The 22,205-nt window shown below is 41.9% G+C and overlaps 1 protein-coding gene across 1 annotated transcript in view; it reads right to left on the bottom strand.

The window, feature by feature from the left end:
- Positions 1-22,205, bottom strand: part of LOC126249431 (mucin-5AC-like) — a 307,175-nt gene that overhangs the window by 90,951 nt on the left and 194,019 nt on the right. The window contains exons 11-12 of the mRNA XM_049951084.1: positions 12,187-15,198; positions 852-1,016 (exon numbers count right to left, since the gene is read on the bottom strand). Of these exons, the coding sequence (XP_049807041.1) occupies positions 852-1,016; positions 12,187-15,198 (3,177 nt within the window). The remainder of the gene's footprint in view (positions 1-851; positions 1,017-12,186; positions 15,199-22,205) is intronic.

Below are 22,205 nucleotides of genomic sequence, written 5' to 3'. Positions count from 1 at the left end.
TGGCGAAACCTTAGTAAAATCATTAGATGAACGTTGGCTGAAGAACCCGAGACAGAAGCCAATAGGCAGTTTGTCAACAAGTGGCCACGAAAGTCTTAAAATTTTTGTAAAAATGGGTTTTATGAGAGAAAAGAGATTTAAATACACATTCAACCTGTCTCAAAATACTTTCAAAGCTTACTTTGAAAGCACCTAGCCTGAAATGAGTGACTGTGGTATTGGGAAGGTATAAAGCAGACAGATGCCACATATAGTGACCAAAAGGATCTTGAAAAATAACTTTTTATTATACCCCAATCTTCATGCAATGAAATTTTTTGTAGGTAGTTGTCTGCCTGCGGAGTCATTTCATTTGAAGTTAGTACACCTACACCTACAGGATTGCTTGCAATAACCACTTCGTTGATTACCACACGCTGTGACATAGTCGCAGATTAAACCAGTGATCCAGGAAGTGTAGAATAAATTTATTTTATTTCCGTCAATGATCTTTGTTTTATAACATGTCCTAAAAAAATCCTAATATAATTATGTCATAGTGGCATTTTCATACTGTATTACGATATGTTATAAAACAGATCTCAAAATGGGCAGTGCAAACTAAAAGTAGTAGTTTAAGGACCAAAGTTTTATCATTCATCATTGATGGAAATAAAAGACGTTTATTCTTTGCTCGTTATTTGTGTGTGTGTGTGTGTGTGTGTGTGTGTGTGTGTGTGTGTGAGAGAGAGAGAGAGAGAGAGAGAGAGAGAGAGAGAGAGATGGGGGAGGGGCAGCAGGGGGAGGTGGAGGGCAGGGCAAGGGGTGGTGGGGCAGAGCACTACAGCTAAACATATTACAACTTTACTTACAAACTGCAAGCCTTGTGCATGTTGCCCAGGAATAGTAGGAACAAGTATCCCAGTTGCTAAAATTCTCTGCTGCTCTTCAAATAATTGTTGCAACACGTGGTCATTTGGAATAAGTGTCTTCTTTGTTATATAAGACTGGATCTGCATCTGTATTGCTTTCAAATGCTGAACAAAGAAAACAAAAACAACTAATGATGGTTCATTAATATAATTAAATTTCTAAGCAATTCATGTTTGTTTATAGACAGGACAATAGTTTTGTCTAACACAACTGAAATTAATGTGTTTTGATTCCCCCTCTTTTCTTTGTGTTTGACAGCACTCAATAAAACGTAATATATGCATTGAAATGAAAGAAAAGTCCTTCAGGTGCTTTAAAGTGGGATAGTTTTTCCTCAATAGTTGCACAAAAGGAAATTCCAATCCAGGCTGAGAATAGTGTTTTACTACAATTTTCTTATACCTGAGCAGAACATGTGCCGACACGCATTTTGAGTCAATAAAATTTGGACTGTCTAATAATTTAATTAATCAGTGACTCTGTCCTTTCTTGAAGTGTGTTTAAAACAATAAACTGAGTCTTCTTAGCTAAGCATGTTGAAAACTGCTTAGGTGTGTAATTCACGGTGAACACACTGACAGTGTATTTTATTCAAACAATTCCAAAACATACATTTACCATGGAAGACACTAAGCACATGTAATGATTAGAATGCCAATATTTCCAAGTTACACAACAGCACAGTCAGCTGCAGTTACATAAATGTAATTGTTGTTATCTAAGGCCACTGCTGACGTTTCATCCTATTTGACAACAAATGTCTGTAGAGTTTGCTTCTCTGTTCCCATTCCTCTCCTGCTCTGTTCTCCAACTGAACTTTTCTTCTATATAGGTGACTTTGGTGGACAAGAGGTGTCAAAAATTACTTTTCCCTCCTTTTCTGCCTCTTGATCCAGTGTTTGGAGCAACTTTCCTTTCTTCACATCCACCACATCTTACATTACATGTTTCCTATATATCTCTTCTTCGTAACACAGGAGGTTTAAAAGTTTGTAAGTACAGAAGCTTGGTCATGCATGCAGGTCACATACAACAAAAATTTAAGTGGATCATCATGCCATAAACTCAATTTACAGAGTATATATTCCACACTTTGACGTTACTTCACACTTCCATCCATCAACTCATGAGTTGCAAATGACAGCTCATTGTTGCATGAATGGAGGGGGGGGGGGGGGGCTGTAAAAGCCAGCCAGCCTTGCAAAAGAGGCAGTGCAACATCACACCCCTCCTAAATGGTCACAACTCTACTAATACACATAATGTGACACTCAAAATCCAAAATAATATTTTGAGGGTAAAGTTTCTATACTTCATGATGGTTTTTAATGCTTTCCCCTACCCACTTTTCAAAAATGTAACTTTTACAGGTCCCATGCAGGCTCCCTTACATACCTCACAATACTAACATCATTATGAGATAGGACATACAATAGAATGAATGAATCTTTCGCTTACTACTGGTGAGAACACTGTAATAAAACTTCTTGATAGAACAACACTGTGCACCAGATCAAAATCAGGACTGAAACAAATCCAGACAGTTTTGTTGCTCATGAAAGGCAAAGCTATGAATTTAGGTGCCAGTGCGCTGTACGGTTTCTGTCTGTCATGAAGTTTAGTGGTGGAAAATGCCGTAACCATGGCCTACAGTTATTTCTATGGAGAAATCTTTTATTCCAGAGTAGAGGCTGCACTGAAGTGAATTTTTCTGCCAGGTTAAGACAGCAGCCTATGCTGAAAAACCTCTGTGGATTTTGAAAAAATAAGAATGTCAAACAGCATACTGCAGGTATCAAGTGGTTGGTGTGCCATGCTTTAAACATGTCAGTTAATGATAAAACAGCCCACGAAAACCAGCACCAAGTACCAGAATAGCACTCAGAAAAAATTATTTAATAAAGTTCTCCTCATTACATGCTGTCTATAATGTTCAAGGTTTACTCAAGAGAAAAAAAGGTTACAACAAAAATTCTATACAGAAGTGCTTTACACTACAGTGACAGAAATATCCACAGGGAAAATGTAAATAGTTATATCAAAATGAAGCTGGTAGGCAATGAATTTCAAAGAAAAGAAATTGTAATGAGGAAGAGGGGAAAAAAAACACTCTCTCAACAGCTTTCATATAGCAATTAAAATATCTGTACAAAAAACTGAGAAGTGTTGCGGCTGTGGGATTGCCGGCGCCGCCGCGGCTGCTGCTGCTGCTGCTGCTGCTGCTGTTGTTGCTACTACTACTACTGTTTTAGTCCTGGGGTTTTATATACTTTTTATCACTATTATCATTACGTGTGTATTCCTACTGACAGTGCAACATTTAAGAAATGCGACATAAATCTAAAGAAAAAGCAAAACGTCACAATCGCAGCTGTATGGATAACTTAGCATGTAGGCAGGGAGGCCACTTCTTTTTTAATCAAACCATGAGATATACTGTGTTAAAACATGTCATACCACACGCTTCAGGCCTTGTGCTTGAGGACAATATCCCACCCATTACAGAGGTGGAATACCAAAACTGTGGATGCACAGAATTGCACCATGTTGATTTTATTGGGTGTAGCATGTTGACCATTTCTTATAGTCGCACATCCTCTTTAACAACTCAGAAGTCAGGCTGTTAGGGGCATGATATATGTGTGTGTGTGTGTGTGTGTGTGGGGGGGGGGGGGGAGGTGTAACCTACTCACTTACTTCCACCAATTCACAGATTTTCTTGATAAATGTCGGTTGATGCTATGAATGGTACGAGGGTAATCCCAAAAGTATGGTCTCCTATTTTTTTATAAGTACATAGACATGTTTATTTCTACAATGGTTCAGATCAGTTTACAGCTTGAACATTTAGCTATTTTCAACATAATCACCATTTCTGATGATGCATTTTTGAAGACGCTGTGGCAGTTTTTGTATGCCCATGTCATACTAGCTCGCCACCATGCTGTTCAGAAACTTATGAACCTCTTCTTTCACTTCATCGTCGGAGCTGAATCACTTTCCGGCCAAATGTTCCTTTAACTTAGGGAACAGGTGATAAGTCACTGGGCACCAATTCAGGACTAGAGGGTGTGGTGGGTGATTATGTTCCACTGAAACTGTTGCAGGAGAGCAATGGTTTGCCGAGCAATGTGTGGGCGAGCGTTGTCATGGAGAATGTGTATGCCCTTGCTCAACATTCCTTTTCTCCGGTTCTGAAATGCCTGTTTGAGTTTTTTCAGAGTTTCACAGTACCTGTCAGCGTTAATTGTGGTCCCAGCAATTCAGCTCCGACGATGAGGTGTAAGAAGAGGTTCATAACTTTCTCAACAGCATGGGCATATAAAAACTGCCACAGCATCTACAAAAATGCATCGACAGTAATAGCGATTATGTCCAAAAATAGCTAAATGTTCAAGCTGTAAATTGATGTAAACCATTGTAGAAATAATCAGGTCTTATAAAAAACTAGGAGACATTACTTTTTGGGATTACCCTCGTATTAGGAACATACTGGGTGCAAATGTTATAGGACACTGTGGGAAATGGAACAAACAGATGGGGAAGTTTAAGGTACTTTGCTGGTACTGCTATTATACTCCCCTCCCACCAGTTATGTTAAAAAGAAATCTGTATCGAAGTATATTGTTCATGGAACAAATCATTACTTACAAGAGGTAGTCAAAATTTTAATTATCACCTCAAAAATAAAAAATTACGTAATTAATCCTCTATTTGTAGGCACGTCTGCAATCCTGGAACACTGTATGGTGGTGGCTTGTGGAGTATCTATGTAGATGAAGATAAGCAGAAATCTCTATTTCACAGTAACATAACATACTGTTAGAGATGAAAAAAGAAAATGGTGCAGTCCACTGATAAAGCAAAGTATCATGAGGGCGGTAATTCATTAATGGCAACAACTGCAACATTTCTGTTGCTGCCAAAAACTAACTAACACATGATAATCCACATTATCAATGGGTTGCATCTGCACCCTCTACGGTACTGTGGTGCAGTGATTTCAGTATGTACCCTGACTGCAGAAAGAAACAACAAATCAATTACATGACTCTTTTAGGTGCTAATACTTTATGACTACCTCTCATATATTGTTCACTGAATGTTGGTTAAAAAGCATGAACAATAATTTGCAACAGTATACACATATGATGAGTATAGTACAAAATGTATACCAAACTGCCATGGTGAATGCCTGTAAAATAACTACACTGTGTAGAATAACCTGTAACATAACCATCACCACCTAGCAAGAGTTTCATGAATTAACATGGTTATTTGTGCGAAACATGTCCCATTACCATTAGTTGCTAAGAATTTTCCTTGCTCAATGACTGTTTACAGAATGAAGTGTGTAATTAGCAAATTTCTTTTTGTGTTTTGTGCCTGAGTTCTTGTGAATTTAATTTTCTTCCAAATAACTATAGCATTACAGCGACTCTGAAACCAAAATAACATGAATTCAGAAGGCAACCGTTTAGGTAAAAATTTTGAACTTGAGTTTAGAGTGAAGGAACTTGGTGCACCCAAACCTGATTCAAACAGGAATCAAGAACCAAAACAATGAAAACACACACACACACACACACACACACACACACACACACACACACACAGAGAGAGAGAGAGAGAGAGAGGTGTGTGTGTGTGTGTGTGTGTGTGTGTGTGTGTGTGTGTGTGTGTGTGTTTTTTGGTGGAGAGATCTTCAATCTGGTGTATCACTTAAACTGCCATACGGTATAAATGCAAAAACCAATAAATAGAAAATGCTAGCTTTGCAATCACTAAAATAAACATGGGGTCTGTTTGGGTTACTTCTGCCAGCCAATCACGGTACAGCACTCACGAAAACATGGAATCCAACAGCTTTGTAATGTGAACTCTAACACTACGGATTGACCACACACAAAAAACCGTTAAATGTCTGAAGTTCAAACTTTAAAACACAAAAGACATTGAGCCTGCAGCGAACATAACACACACAAAAATAAAGATCTCTCCAAAATGTGTCATCTATAAGTATTGTTGTTGTGATAAAAGGTCGGGAAATACGACACCTACAGATCTTATCTTGTAGTTAGTTCTTGGTGTTAATTATTACTTGTTTATGAAAAGGAAAGGCAATACAGTGTGGGAACATACACCGGCACTGCCAAAGTATTGCGATCATTAGAAACAGAGGAATTAGCTATAATTTGAAAAGAACAGGAATGATGATCAACTTTATCCTTTTCTCAGTACAATCTTGACTCTCACTCTGAATGATTTATGGAAAATTTGCAAATCATAAATGAAGATGACTGCATGGGGATATCTGAACCTTCTACCCTAACATTTACTGGAAGCAGCTGCTAAGCATTTTAGACTCTAGCACCCATACTAGGAGGTGGCTGACCATTCACTCTAGTACCTTTCAATATCTCTCCAGCGTACCTCAGGATCATAACATATTAACTATTGCACTTCGGCCCTGTGAATATACTACATATTTTGCAACAACTGCAGACACTGTGTGTGTGCAGCCTCTATTATCTGATTGTGTATAGAGTGACTATCTTTTACACACAAGACCTCATTTGAGGGCAGTTTGAAGGCTAAACATCACTACACGATATCTTGGCCTCATTGAACAGAAACCATTTAACAGTGTTTAACTTATAAATTTTCTGTTCTTGCTTGAAAAATGAAATCTTTAAAATTGGGGAACAACTGACATGGACGTTTGCCCATCGACCATTTGCGTTCTCTTGGTAGATGTTAATTATTTCCAAAAATCACATGATCTGATGCAATAACTTTCTTTTTCCACTCAGAGATACACACACAGATACACACACACACACACACACACACACACACACACACACACACACACACACATAGAGAGAGAGAGAGAGAGAGAGTGTGGGGGGGGGGGGGGGGGGGGGGATATCTCCACAATTCGTCACAAGTCTTTAAATCTGTGCAAACTGGTAGCAGATACATCACAGAAAGACAAGCACGAGACACTACTTGAATAGCATGGTTTGCTATGAAAATGTTTGCCTTTAAAGTTGTAAGAGTGAACATTCCTTGATGAGCTAAATATATTATTTAATCCCGTATACATCCTATGTAACGACCAAAATGTTAAAATGACAGTAATGCAATCTTATACATGGTTGTACTGACTCAACACTGCCACTCACCTTCCACACATGGAACTAAAAAGGGAAATATCATTGTTACACTATGAAATTTGTACCACACGTCACACAGGGGTTTTCAGAGCACAAATGAAGATTCAAATACATATATAAGTGATTATAGTTATCTGTAAAAAGAGTTTAGAGCAGTGCAGAAATTTATGTTTATTCCATAATTCATTAATCTCTGTATATGCTCTCATTAAGTTTACAACTGAATGACAGTTATTATCAGTGCAAACAAAATGTACACACTTGTGCCAAGGGAAGTATGACAGAGAGACCTTTCAATAATCATTACTGACACTTTCCAACACACACACACACACACACACACACACACACACACACACAAAGCTTCTGTGTGTTAAAATCTAATGTTTACCCTTGTCATGTGTGCCAATCAATTCCGCTTGACCAACAATCGACTCCAGCAACATCGTTGGTAGGTAACTTGGGGACACATGATGGAGGTTTTCTTAAGCAGCGTGCTACAGAGAGAGTTGCTGAATGAGGTGCGAGGTGGTGTGGGAGGCTGTGATGATGGCAATGGCTTTGTGGCAGTACGGAGTAAGCACAACTTACAGCCACTATGCAAGCAAGGTGCACGAGATGAGATGCCTTGTTTTTGTGAGATGGACTGTGCGGATGGCCTTGTGAGGTACAGGGCTTTCTGTAGCACCGTTGGATGACAATTAATATGGTGAGGTGGAACACTGAACTGGGGTTGCAACTCATAAATATTATACAGTGCCTTTGCTGCAGCCATTGAATTTTTGATTTTGTGTCCTGGACATTCCAAGGTTCTAATTGACAGTTTTAATCTCACCTTATAGCCTGGTGAAGTGGTTGAGGGTACATTTCTTTGCTAAGTTTTGAAATTCGGAAGGAAGCCGTTTTGGCAGTGAGGACATATTTAGCCACTAAGTCCAAATGAGTAAAAATGGATATATGATTGTTCTAATTCCCTATGTTATTGTCCATCGGGCACATTGCAGCCGATGATAAGTGCACTTCAGTTAAGTGTTATTTCACTTCCCTGTTTGTTGTAGAATCCTGATTACACTCTGAGGTTTGGTTCCCATACTTGCATGAGATTTTTTGTAATTGCAAGTGCCCTGGGGCAGGTTTGACCACTCTTGACTACGTGACGGAACAGTGCATTGTCTGGTTGCACTTCTGTAATGGTAGTACCCAAATCCCCCAGGATTCTTTGTATTTCTTTAATGTTATTGGAACTACTTGTCAATGATTAGAAGTTCTGATCAATGCCAGTATATAATTATTAGATTGCTATTTGTGTCTTTTGTGAACTGTAATTAAGGTATTACTTAAATGATGGTCTATGGATGTATTCTGATGATGATGAAAATTTTGGGTCAATGGATTGAATTTCTGGCAATAACTTCATACTACAGACAGAGGTTCCATGAAAGTTGTTTAATGTTACAATGTATTATGTGGTTTGCTGTACAAGAAGTAAAATGAAACTGTCCTTTTTCTATTAAGGAAAGAGGAAAAGGTCTCCACAGGAAAATAGTTTTCTTTGATGTTTTATTGCCTTTTACACTAGTGTTAATATTACTGGGGTTTGGTCCAGTGAGTCACCTTTAAATGAAAGATGTTACTGAGCTGAAGTTTTACTAATGTGTGTCTTAAATTCCAAGAAATGAAAGTTTTATTGTAATAAAGTTTGTGTTAATAACTCTAATACCTCTAGAGAAGGCCCAGCAGCACTCACCAAAGGAACCCTGGCTCCTAATCAACCTGCTCAAGTGGCCTATAGGTTTTAACAGAATGTGTGGCTTTGTTGTTTCTGTACAGCTCCCCTAACGCTGCTACCTGTGCTATGAGACAGTGTTCTGGCCACTATGAAATACTTACTGTCTGATTTTAAGAAAACTATTCAGTGAAAAAGATTGATTTTTGCTCATCTTACAGCCTGATACCTTTGCCCAATAAAGGACTTAATTTCTTTTCAGTGTTTGTCATAATTACTGTGCCGCAGCAAACTAAGTTCAAGCACACCACGAAATTTTAAAGAATTTGCAGAGGTAAAAACACATGTGCAGATTTTGTGTATGGTTGATTTTAGCTCACACATTGTTGTGTATGAAATGTATATAATATATCAAAATTTTATTTAAGATTGAGAAAAGAATGGTTTCTCATTTTGTTCTTGAGATATTGGTTTTTATACCTGGTGGATGGTCACATGAGGATGCCCCAGTCCATCCTGTGGTCATAAAACTGTCATACTTCATAAACAGTTCAAGATACTGAAATGAGCTTTTTTTTCAAATTATAGCATGGAAAGAGACATTTATATTATATGATAAATGCTTTAAACTTTTATTGGCAAGATAAGGAATTAACTCGTCCACAGCACTGCAAGGGTTGGCGGATCGGGGTGCATAAATATCTCAGTAGTGCTCGAGGAAAACTCACAGCCTTTACTTAAACATGTCTTCAGGAACAGGGGGAGTGGCGGAGCATTACGAGTTAACTCATCCACAGCAGTAAAAGAGTTCAAAAAGAATGTGGTGACTGAGGAGCTGTTTGACTGGAATGTTTGCTTTTGCAAAATCATCTTATAGTTGTTTCCCCACCCCCCTCAACCCCAATTGGTCTTCTCTCATTTTGTTCTTTCGGGTTTATTTAAGCTTGCAACAAATGATTGTTTATGTTAAGCATCAGCAGCATTTTCCTGCAGGTGAAGTGTGCTTCAGCAGTTTAAGGTGATTCTAGACTATTTTTCCTGGCCCAATTTAATAATTACGAAATTGGCAGAATATTGATTGCAACCTTTCATGGTCATTCACACCTGTCCAAGCCCTACTTGACAATGCTTCAGACAGGACTGACAAGGTACTTAGTGCAGAAGTAGAACCAAAAATAACTGTATCTGCAAGATAGGGGAAGAAAATATGATGACAGATTTTGTTTTCCAGTAGCTACAATGCGGACAATATGAACTTGCAGTTGGTTGTAAGCCTAAACAAACTACACTTATGATTACCAGGGAGGATTTTCATAGGGATTCCTGATCCCTTCTGGTGTCGTAATCGAAATCCATGATGGACCAGCAGCTGTACAGTTGTTGCTTGCACAGCTTGGCAATATTGTAAATCACATAGTTTAGGCTCAAACTCTACCGATACCAGACACGACAATAGTTCAAAACACCTGCCACCTAAAGTTGTCTTCTTAAAGTGTCTGCATTCACGATGTCACCATAGGAACTCCCAAAATTGTATTTCGTAAATCGATTTTCTAATTCCGCTTCTGGTGGGTCATGTAATCACTACAATATCAATTCTGGCAATGCAGTTCTAGTTGTTGGATTTCAACTTCAAAAATCTATTTTTTCTTCCCTGCAAACAAGCAACTGTTTCTGAAACATGCTTGGATTGTCAGGATACGTTTTACCGCTAACAATTTTCAGCTAATGCAGATGAAGGAACTTTCTGTGCAGTGAAGGAGAAGTAGAAATACTAGACTAAGCATGAAATTGTCTACCTCCAATATTCAACTGAAGAGAATCAGCCATTGTGCCAACTAAATCAGAAACCAGAAGAGCTGAGCCAAAATATTTGACCAGTTTTGTAAAATCATTTCATCCCTTAACATGTAAAAAATAAAGCAAAAAACATTAAGTTGCGTCACATGGAAACATAGTGATTATAACAATTTTTTAAATGTAGCTAGCAGATAAATGTACATGCTCCTTTGTTCTGAGATGCTAGGTCCCATGGACGAGTCCTAGATTGCATTATGCGGTATGTATAAGAGGCCATTCAACCACTCATAACTAACACAGCATTCAAGAAAATCAAGCACACTGATATGCCATTTTGCAAATGTGTTCTTATATGCAATACCAATAACTGAAAATTGTTTACATTTTCAAAACCTATATAGAGAAAATAAAGCTACTTCAAACTGTCTCTGATAAAATATTTCATCTGGACACATTTCACTATGAAATAGCATTTATTACATGATTTTGCGTTTCTGCATTTTGAGGCTGAATTAACATCTATATTCACATTTATTGCAAAATGTGAATTTTTAAGGTCCCTAATATTGTGTAATCACATATGGCACATATTCCAGCACAAGTCTAACTTTTCTTCTCAATCCTTTACCTCTGCTCTCATTACACTATTTAATACTGGGCTGATGGCTGTGCATGTGTTTGGTTGTTTGAACATGAGCATAAGAGAAGATTTACAGAAATCATGCCAAAAGAAAACTGAAATTAATATGAGAAAAATTTCAGTTCCGTAGAATGTTATTGACATTATCTCCTACATGTAATACTACTTTTACAGTTTTCAGTTGGAATGCATTTGAGATCAAATCTTCATAATTTTTATACAACTATGTACAATAGCTACCCTTAAATAAGTATTAAGGCTCGGTTCTCTTCCAGTATTCAGTGTTGATGTGTCAGTCTCAACCTTTGAGAAGGAATATGTAAGTGTTAACAGGGTCACATTCATGAAGCTAACACAAAAAAATTCAGCCATAACGTAACACCACCACCAAATTCAGCAGTTTTCTAACTAAAGTTCTCTCCTTGGAGGCTAACTAAAGGGTAACAATAGGATGTGGTAATAAGGGAATATAGGAGCTGATAAAGAGGAAACTGGTCCATACTAAACCATAAAGCAAAATGTTATGAGCTAATACTGAGTAAGAGGAAAAATAGATTAATGGTATTAAGAATTTTAGTGAGAGATTAATGACTCTAAAGCACCTTAGGAACACACATTGTCATTAACTACAATTTCAGAAACAATTTATAAGACACTATCACAGTAAAATGCGAAAAATGTTACATCAAGAGGCTGTTAGAGAAAGATTCACAAGTGAAACAAAAATAATGTGGCGATATAAAAACTAAAGACATATAGAGTTCATACAAATACATTTAGTGAAATCAATTTTGTGTGGATGACATGCTGATTTTTCTTAATTTGATAACATTAGAAAGTAAATGAAACTAAACACTGTGGCACAACATGAAGGGTTGTGTCAATATTTTCTTATTTCTACTTCATGTAAATAATAATCTTGAATTTACCTTCTGATTCTGAGGAGTGAGTTGAATGGTGTGCACTTTCTGAATGATGCTTCCAGGCAAAAGACCGTGACTCCCAGTAGTTCCCGCTGCTTGTATCTGAAGACCATGTGATGATCCCGGATGAACCGCAATGGAGTTAGAGGGAATTGGCACTAGATGAGGCACACTAGGATTCATATTATTCAGAGATAACTGATTGTTCAGTGTTTGCTGTGGGTTTCCAATAGAACACGCTGTAGGATTTGCATTTTGTGTTGCTGGTGCCTGTTGATGTTCATCTTGTATAGTCACAAATTTGACAGGGCTCTGTCCACCAGTAGAGTTAGTTGTCTGCTGGGAGTTATTAACCTGAACCACTGCACGCTGATTATCGCCTTGCTTCCTTTGAGCAATTTCAGATGTGCTTGTTATTCCATTACTTATAACAGTAACTGAGCTAGAAGAAACCTGTAAAATTTCAGGCTGATTGCTTATCATCAGACTATTCGTTGATAAACTCGTCTGTACAATGGACGGAACTTGATGTGATGATGAATTTCTCATTTCCTGACTTGAAGTAAAATGACTGTTACCTTTATTTACATTTGTTGCAGGAATTATGTTTGTCTGTTGTAATATATTTTTATTTACATTAGACATAACACTGGCAGGAGACAAATTTCTATGAATTATGTTGGAGGAAGGAGAAATATTGCTTTGCTGACAAAGCGCAGCTGAATGGTGTGACGGTTCTGGCTGCACCACCGAGCCGGGGGACGCCAATGTTGATACTACTGCTGCTCTGATGTTCGACGTAACACTGAACTGGGGTGAAGAAACAACATATGAAGGTGAGGATGAAGATGAAACAGGTTCTGCAGAGAGTTTTTGAAAATTCTGACCCGGCACAAGAGGGTGACTACCACACGGTTTCACTGCAGATCGTTCTTGAACCACACACCTGCTGGAATCCACTGACAGGAGAACACGGTTCCCATTTTCCACATGTTGAGCAGTGTTCCTCACACAGTTTGTTGATGACAGTGTATTATTGCTTGAAATTCCTGCTGATGACACACACATGACATTTTTTGGTGGTGTTCGTTCATACCTCTTCTTCTTCTTCTTGGCAGCACTCATAGTAGGCGACACACTAGGAATACTATTATACTGCACCGATTTTGTAAATTTATTCAAAACAAAGTTATTGTTCGTATGAGATGTACTTTCCAGCACTGTATTCTGAAATCCTTGTAATGAACTGGAACTGCTTGAATTAGAATTTTGCACTCCTATTGAGACAGTCTGCGTTTCAATAGATTCCTGTGATGGGCCCTTTTTTATAGGCTGACTACTAGTCTGCTCTGTTTGAGAAGCTGTCTGTTGACTGATTAAACCAATCACAGATGGAGGACTTCCAAGGGAAAGTGAAGAATTTGAATCACTCGAACACCTTCGTAAGCCAGTGTTTAACTGCTGGAGGAGAACAGATGGTTGAGGAATAAATTTTGCACTGCTTATAACTGCTGCAGCGGCAGATGTCGATTTTGGCTGACTAGCATTTGTGAAATTTTCCACAGGATTTCCACCAATCAAAATTGTTCCCGTACCAGCATTGAATGACAAGCTAGATGTAGAGCTCCCAATAACTTTGCTGATTGCATTTTGTGTTAACTGTAAATGTGACATATTAATTAAACCTGTCTGTTGGCCTTGTGTTTGTTGAAGGCACTGTAGCAGTTGTGGTCCTGTAATTACAGACGGCAAGCCACTCTGGTGGTGTGCTATTACCAAAGGTTCAGCTCCAGTATATGTCAACGGTCCTCCATAGCTGGAATTTGTTGTAGCTGCATTTGAAGTGATTGGTGGAATAGTTGCCATCAATGGTGTTGCAGATGAGACTAAACCTTGTAAACTGTGAAATGCATGGAGACCTAAAATAGTTGGTGCATTATCTACTGAAGGATAAGTTTTTGGAGCACTGCATGTGTTTTGAGTGCTAGCTGATGAAGAAACTGGCAAGAAGGTAGACTGTCTATCTGAAACTTTTGTAGTAGACTGTTGGCTATTTTGAAGTTGTACCTGTGGGCCTATTAATGTATTTCCTGATGAAGTTGAAACTACATCTACATTTTCTGTTTGTGTCGTGGCAGCATTCCCTGTTGCAACACGTTCTACACTAGTGCTCGTACTGTGGCTGACAGAACTAAAGATTCCGGGAGGATTTGCACTTACAGCTTTATCACAAGTAGCAGATAGTGTCTGTTTGGATGTTTCTCCATCTGTACATTTTGAGGACTCTAGTGGCAGACAATTTCTTGATGCTGGTATGACAGAATGTGATATGAAACCTGAAGGTGGAATGGCTGGGTTCCCACCAATTAAAATGCTGACACTTTCATTTTGTGAATTTCTGCTAGATACATTACTGGGAGCCACTGCCGTACACAAAACCTGTGTCGATTTTCCAACTGGCTGTGCACTAGATGCCGAACTTGCTTCTCGAGTCACAGTAGTTAAAGTATTTGTTGATGTAGTAACTGCTGGAATTACAGTACTGACAGCATCTGCAACAATTACATTCATATTGCTTGGAAGAGAATTAACTAATTTATCACTAATAGCAGACTGATCTGTTACCGAGACTCCTACAAAAATATCCTCAAGTTCATTTCCACTGGATTTGTTTTGTATTGCATCACACGTCACTGGATTTGAAGCACTGGTTATTGCTGCTACTTCTATATTGCCTCCAACTTCAGAGGTGATGTCCCTACTTTGCTGGTTTCTTAGAGACAGGTCAGAATACAAACCACTCACACAACTATCATTCTGTTTTGCTGGTAATTGATACTTTTCAGACTGTGATGTTTGTGTGTTCTGAGAGGTACTCGAACTGTAGCTCGCAGTCACGAAGTGAACAGGATTTACTTGAGATGTGGGCAAGCTTGAGGATGAAACAGAGCTAGGTTGTGCCATGACAGTATTTGTTCCTGTGGACACAAGATGTGGTGAGCCCGATGGAGAGTTCTGCTGTGGAAAAATACAATGGTATATATTAATGTATGATCCATCATTAAGTAGTTCAAACTCTACTTTGGCTTGCCTTAATATCTAAGCTACATGACATACAGGTGGAGTAATAAAACAGTACACTGGATAACCAACATGATGTAGTGATATTCCTGTATTTTCCAAGTTCAAGAATATGGGGATACTTACTGTGCTACTGTGGTGTCCATTATGAGCCAATGATGGTTCATTTATTAATTTTCTAAGTACCTCAACAAAATGGATAAATCACCATAAGAGAAATGAATGCTACAAAACTTCTGCAGTTGTGTAATTTCGAATGCAACAGTGTTATGTCTTGCCGATAAAGAAGTCATTAGCAATGGAATACAATCTCATATAGGACAAGGATGGAGAAGAGAATCAGGTGCACCCTTTTGAAAACGAGCGTCATAGAATTCACCTTATTTGACATAAGGAAACTACAGAAAAACTAAATCTGGGTTTCTGTATGGGGATTTGAAGCCGACTACTCTTGAATGCAAGTCCAGTGTGTTAACCACTGCCTTTGCTCAATGAAACATTCAGGATGGATTATAATTGTGTACATGAAGACAGATCACTATTTACCATGCATAATTAAGAAGTAATTTAGTATCACAGTTCAATACAGAGCTTGCAGATAACCCCCTATATCGGGTAGAACATACTGAAAATATAGTGATCAGCATTAATTGCAATATTTCTATGTACACAGCTTCCCAATAACTTGAGTGGCAAAACTTAAATTACAAACTGTGCATGTAAACATTTACTAACCAATTATTTGAGAACTCATGATAAATACAGCATGGTTGAATTTGTTTATAATTCCTTTTCAGTAACCTATATGATAAGAATATTTTACTGAAAATTAAAATTGCAAGTCAGGTCAGGAGCTCCACTAAATGTCTGGAATTATCAATGTAATAACCAAGCGATTCTCTAGTGTACCTCAAATTCTAACACACTGCATTGATTTTGTGCTTTTAATTCAAATATCTACAAAACAATCAACACTGAATGTTGATATTATAACCAAAATAAGTTGCTTGAAACTTCTTTAATTGTATTCATCACAGCTTTCAGAAAAATATCCATTGTAATTATTCAAAATTTGTCCGTGTGAAAGCCAGTAAAACAACAAAAAACTAAATTAATTACAAAGGCAATGACTGTCCGAGTCTAACTCCACGTTTCTGTACATTTAAGGATAAAGATAAGGATGGTAATATTGCAATAACAGCAGCTTTTAAAGAAATTCTAAACTATAATATACACAGTTCAGTCACATTAATGTGACCACAGCATATGTTCGATGTCCAAGTGCAATAACCACTCTCAGATGGTGGGTGTCAGCACTAGCAGTAGAGCACTTTGTGGGCAGGTAGAGGGGTGACAATGAAAACAGTGCAGTCATTGTCATAATGCAGAAAGGTAGTGATTTATGCAACATTCAAATGTGCATGATCATTGGCATTCAAGTAAAGGTTGGAAGTATTTCCAAAACAGCTAGCTAAATTTGTTAACTGTTTAAGCACCATGTTGGTTAAAGTATACTGAGCAGGGGAAAATGGTGCTGTCCAAAACTGGCACTGATGCAACTGTGGTGCATCATGAGCCATAGATTGCAGGGGTGAATGACGACTGCTGAAATGTGTACGGGCAAATAACTGTGCAGCTGTTAAGCAACTGACCGTCCAGATGAACCAAAGGGGCTACCAAGAGTGTATCCTCAATGCCCACTACTGCATATGGGCCTCTGCAGCAGCTGCTTGGCTCATGCACACATGTTGACTGTTGTTCATCAGCAATTAAGGCTGAAATTTACACACCAATACTGCATTTGGCTTTCCAATAAGTGGCAACATGTGGCCTATTCAGATGATTCACGTTTCAAGTTCCATGAGACAGACGGCTGTTGGCGTGTATGATGTGAAACATCTGAAAGTGAACATCCTGCACATGTTATGGTGTGGGGTATGCTATCATGGCATTGCTTGAGTGATCTTGTCATTCTGAAAGGCACAATGGATCAACAGAAGTATGCATGTATCCTTGGGGACCATGTCCACTCCCACATGCAGTTTGCTTCATCTTGGCATAATGACATCTATCAGCAGCAAAATGCAATGTGTCACACAGCTCGCACTGAACATCTGTGGTTTGAAGAGCACCAGGATGAATTTACAGTACTCCCATGACCACCAAAACCCCAGATTTAAACCCAATCAAGAATATGTAGGACCACCTTGATTTGATTGTTCATGACACGGATCCTCAACCGAAAAACATAGTGCAGCTGGCCATGGCTCTACATCCCTAGTGGTACCTTCCAGAACCTCAACGACACTCTTCCTGCACATCTTGCAGCTGTCCACAGTGCAAAAGGTGGTTACTCAGGATTTGGACCAGAGGCCACATTAATAGGACAAGAAAAGGTAAGGTGGGGAGAGGGGGGAGTAAGGTGGGGAGAGGGGGGAGTAAGGTGGGGAGAGGGGGGAGTAAGGTGGGGAGAGGGGGGAGTAAGGTGGGGAGAGGGGGGAGTAAGGTGGGGAGAGGGGGGAGTAAGGTGGGGAGAGGGGGGAGTAAGGTGGGGAGAGGGGGGAGGGAAGGTGGGGAGAGGGGGGAGGGAAGGTGGGGGGAAGGTGGGGAGATGGGGGGGGGAACGTGGGGAGATGGGGGGGAACGTGGGGAGATGGGGGGGAACGTGGGGAGATGGGGGGAACGTGGGGAGAGGGGGAGGCGAAGGTGGGGAGAGGGGGGGCGAAGGTGGGGAGAGGGGGGGGCGAAGGTGGGGAGAGGGGGGGGCGAAGGTGGGGAGAGGGGGGGCGAAGGTGGGGAGAGGGGGGGCGAAGGTGGGGAGAGGGGGGGCGAAGGTGGGGAGAGGGGGGGGCGAAGGTGGGGAGAGGGGGGGCGAAGGTGGGGAGAGGGGGGGCGAAGGTGGGGAGAGGGGGGGCGAAGGTGGGGAGATGGGGGGCGAAGGTGGGGAGATGGGGGGGCGAAGGTGGGGAGATGGGGGGGCGAAGGTGGGGAGATGGGGGGGGGCGAAGGTGGGGAGATGGGGGGGCGAAGGTGGGGAGATGGGGGGGCGAAGGTGGGGAGATGGGGGGGGGCGAAGGTGGGGAGATGGGGGGGGGGCGAGGTGGGGAGATGGGGGGGGCGAAGGTGGGGAGATGGGGGGGGCGAAGGTGGGGAGATGGGGGGGGCGAAGGTGGGGAGATGGGGGGGCGAAGGTGGGGAGATGGGGGGGCGAAGGTGGGGAGATGGGGGGGCGAAGGTGGGGAGATGGGGGGGGGCGAAGGTGGGGAGATGGGGGGGGCGAAGGTGGGGAGATGGGGGGGGGCGAAGGTGGGGAGATGGGGGGGGGGCGAAGGTGGGGAGATGGGGGGGGGGCGAAGGTGGGGAGATGGGGGGGGGCGAAGGTGGGGAGATGGGGGGGGGCGAAGGTGGGGAGATGGGGGGGCGAAGGTGGGGAGATGGGGGGGGGGCGAAGGTGGGGAGATGGGGGGGGCGAAGGTGGGGAGATGGGGGGGCGAAGGTGGGGAGATGGGGGGGCGAAGGTGGGGAGATGGGGGGGCGAAGGTGGGGAGATGGGGGGGGGCGAAGGTGGGGAGATGGGGGGGCGAAGGTGGGGAGATGGGGGGGCGAAGGTGGGGAGATGGGGGGGGCGATGGTGGGGAGATGGGGGGGGGCGATGGTGGGGAGATGGGGGGGGGCGAAGGTGGGGAGATGGGGGGGGGCGAAGGTGGGGAGATGGGGGGGGCGAAGGTGGGGAGATGGGGGGGGCGAAGGTGGGGAGATGGGGGTGGGGCGAAGGTGGGGAGATGGGGGTGGGGCGAAGGTGGGGAGATGGGGGTGGGGCGAAGGTGGGGAGATGGGGGTGGGGCGAAGGTGGGGAGATGGGGGGGGCGAAGGTGGGGAGATGGGGGGGGCGAAGGTGGGGAGATGGGGGGGGGCGAAGGTGGGGAGATGGGGGGGGGCGAAGGTGGGGAGATGGGGGGGGGGGCGAAGGTGGGGAGATGGGGGGGGGCGAAGGTGGGGAGATGGGGGGGCGAAGGTGGGGAGATGGGGGGCGAAGGTGGGGAGATGGGGGGGGCGAAGGTGGGGAGATGGGGGGGGGCGAAGGTGGGGAGATGGGGGGGGGCGAAGGTGGGAAGATGGGGGGGGCGAAGGTGGGGAGATGGGGGGGGCGAAGGTGGGGAGATGGGGGGGGGGGCGAAGGTGGGGAGATGGGGGGGGCGAAGGTGGGGAGATGGGGGGGGGCGAAGGTGGGGAGATGGGTGGGGCGAAGGTGGGGAGATGGGGGGGGGCGAAGGTGGGGAGATGGGGGGGGGCGAAGGTGGGGAGATGGGGGGGGCGAAGGTGGGGAGATGGGGGGGGGGCGAAGGTGGGGAGATGGGGGGGCGAAGGTGGGAAGATGGGGGGGGGCGAAGGTGGGGAGATGGGGGGGGCGAAGGTGGGGAGATGGGGGGGGGCGAAGGTGGGGAGAGGGGGGGAGGTGGGGAGAGGGGGGGAAGGTGGGGAGAGGGGGGGAAGGTGGGGAGAGGGGGAAGGTGTGGAGAGGGGGGAGGGGGGAGAGGGGGAGGGGGGAGGGGGTAGGGGGGAGGGTGGAGGGGGGAGAGGGGAGAGGGGGGAGAGAGAGAGAGAGAGAGAGAGAGAGAGAGAGAGAGAGAGAACTGTTGACATCTCAAACTGGGGATGGTCGTAACACTGTAGCACAACTGTTTTAAAGGTAAAATAGATTCTTGAGTAAGAAACTTGGTAAACTATCATCACAATAACAAACAAAATGTTACTTTTTATTTAATAGTATCCATTGCAGATGTGAGGTAATGGTTATGTTTTTACAGTAATAATTCCTAGCATTCACCCATAATTTTTGTTCTACACACAACTAAAGATAGCGTTCAAGAGAGAATGCTCCCTTCATCAAGCTGCAAAACTCACCTCACGAGGTTAAAATGCTTAAGAGTCTACCAACCCAACTGGAGCATTCACAAAATAAAATGGAATAAAAATACATTGGATCATGTCCTCATCTCACATTAAAACTGACGACTTCTCCCAGTTGTCATCCCATCTCATACCACACACTGCACCAGGCCATGTACTATTGATATGCTGTGGGCTGTACTCCACGACAACTCCTGGAGCCCTCCACAAGTGTCAGCTTGACATTAGGGGAGCCCACAGCAGATCAGCATGACATGGCCTGGTGCAGTGTGTGGTGTGCGATGGGATGACCACTGAGAGAAGTCATGAATTTTAGTCCTGTGGACATGTATACACGCACGGCTCGAGTTTTCCTACAGTGCTGCGGACATCTGAACGCGTCCGAGCTGCCGGTCTCTTGCTGCTGCGGACTCGATACTTCCATACTTCTGTGAATAAAAAGGTTTCAGATACTTATTGTACAGCACATATGCCTCTTTGTGTGCTATTATCTGCAAAAAAACTAGTTCCAATATCTCAAATCGTTTATGAAGTATGACAATTTTTACGACCACAGGATTCCCAATGCACAGGAATGGAACTGGGCATGCTGCATGTTACCATCTGCCAGATATAAAAATCGATACCTCGAGAATGAAACAAGACATTCCGCTCTCAATCTTTAATAAAATTTTTGTATCTTATCTACATTTCACATACAGAAATGTACGGGCTAAGAACAACAATATACAAAATCTATGCAATGCGTTTTTACCTCTGCAATCTCTTTAAAATTACGTGCACTACTGTACTTAATTTGATGCAGCACAGGAACGATGGCCTATCATGAAAAATAATTCAGTCCTTTATCAAGTGAAGAAATCAGACTGTAAGACGTGCAAAATGTTTTCACCTAATAGTTTTCTTAAAATCAGATGATTCGTACTTCATATCGGCCAGAATGCCATACCTCAGCACGGGCACTAGCATTTGGCGAGTAGTACAGCCATAACAAAACCCGCAATCAGCACGGAATGTAGAGAGCACGCCTTAAGCAGCACTAGGTTTAATGTGAGACGTGGACACACAGTCCAACATGTTTTTATTCAATATTCAATTTTGCAAACACTGACATTGCGTTGTTGACTTTTTAGCATTTTCACCTCATGAGCTAAGTTTTATTTATGTATTTAACCTGATCTGATTAGCACTATTAGGCCCTCCCTTACATCAGATCAGGATATTACACATACAGTACCATTTTTACATCATAATTACCCAACAAATAACAATTTTAATATGACAAATATTATTAAAATGATTTGAGTGTCTCTAGTGAAAACATGAATAAGTAATACTGACTATGAACTAATGAAGTTAATACTGGCAGTACTCTACTACTGCTGCTACTAACATTGATAATGACGACGACGACGACGACGACAACGACGACAACAACAACAACAACAATTATACAGGCAGATATAAAAATAATATATATGTGTACAAAATAGATCTTTTCTGATATAGCGAGTTCTGGGCAAACAATTTAAGGAGACTGTACCAGCTAAGAATACTGGGAAATGAGGAAGATCTGGTTGGAAAGAAGGATGAACAGGGGCAATGAGTGCTTACAGCAAATTGGTAGACACTATTGTTGCTTCAGTAAATATCTCATTAACTGTCTTCTGAAGCTGGAGATGTTATTCAGTTCTCTAATATAATGAAGGGGTTTATTCCAGATTCAAGTTCCTGCTACTGAGAAGGACTTCAAGAAAGTGGTTGAACAATGGAGAGGGACAGAAAGGATTTTACTGTGATGTGAAAAAGTGTTCTCAAGACAAGAACATTAAGGTCGAGGATAGATATGAGGGACAGTGTACGTTGACAATACAGAGGGTATGGAAATCTTTACGCAGTCAGGATACTTGATAATGAGAGCAAAGTCTCTCGAAACACATTCTTGAGTTGTGTACGGGACAAAAATTACGATTGAAAACTACCAATTATTATTGCAAAATGTTTCTGCTCTATTGCATGCTATGGTAATATTT

Source organism: Schistocerca nitens, chromosome 3, assembly GCF_023898315.1.
Source record: "Schistocerca nitens isolate TAMUIC-IGC-003100 chromosome 3, iqSchNite1.1, whole genome shotgun sequence".
Classification (NCBI taxonomy): domain Eukaryota; kingdom Metazoa; phylum Arthropoda; class Insecta; order Orthoptera; family Acrididae; genus Schistocerca; species Schistocerca nitens.
Note: the sequence above shows the minus strand (reverse complement) of the source record. Positions and strands in the feature narration are given on the sequence as shown.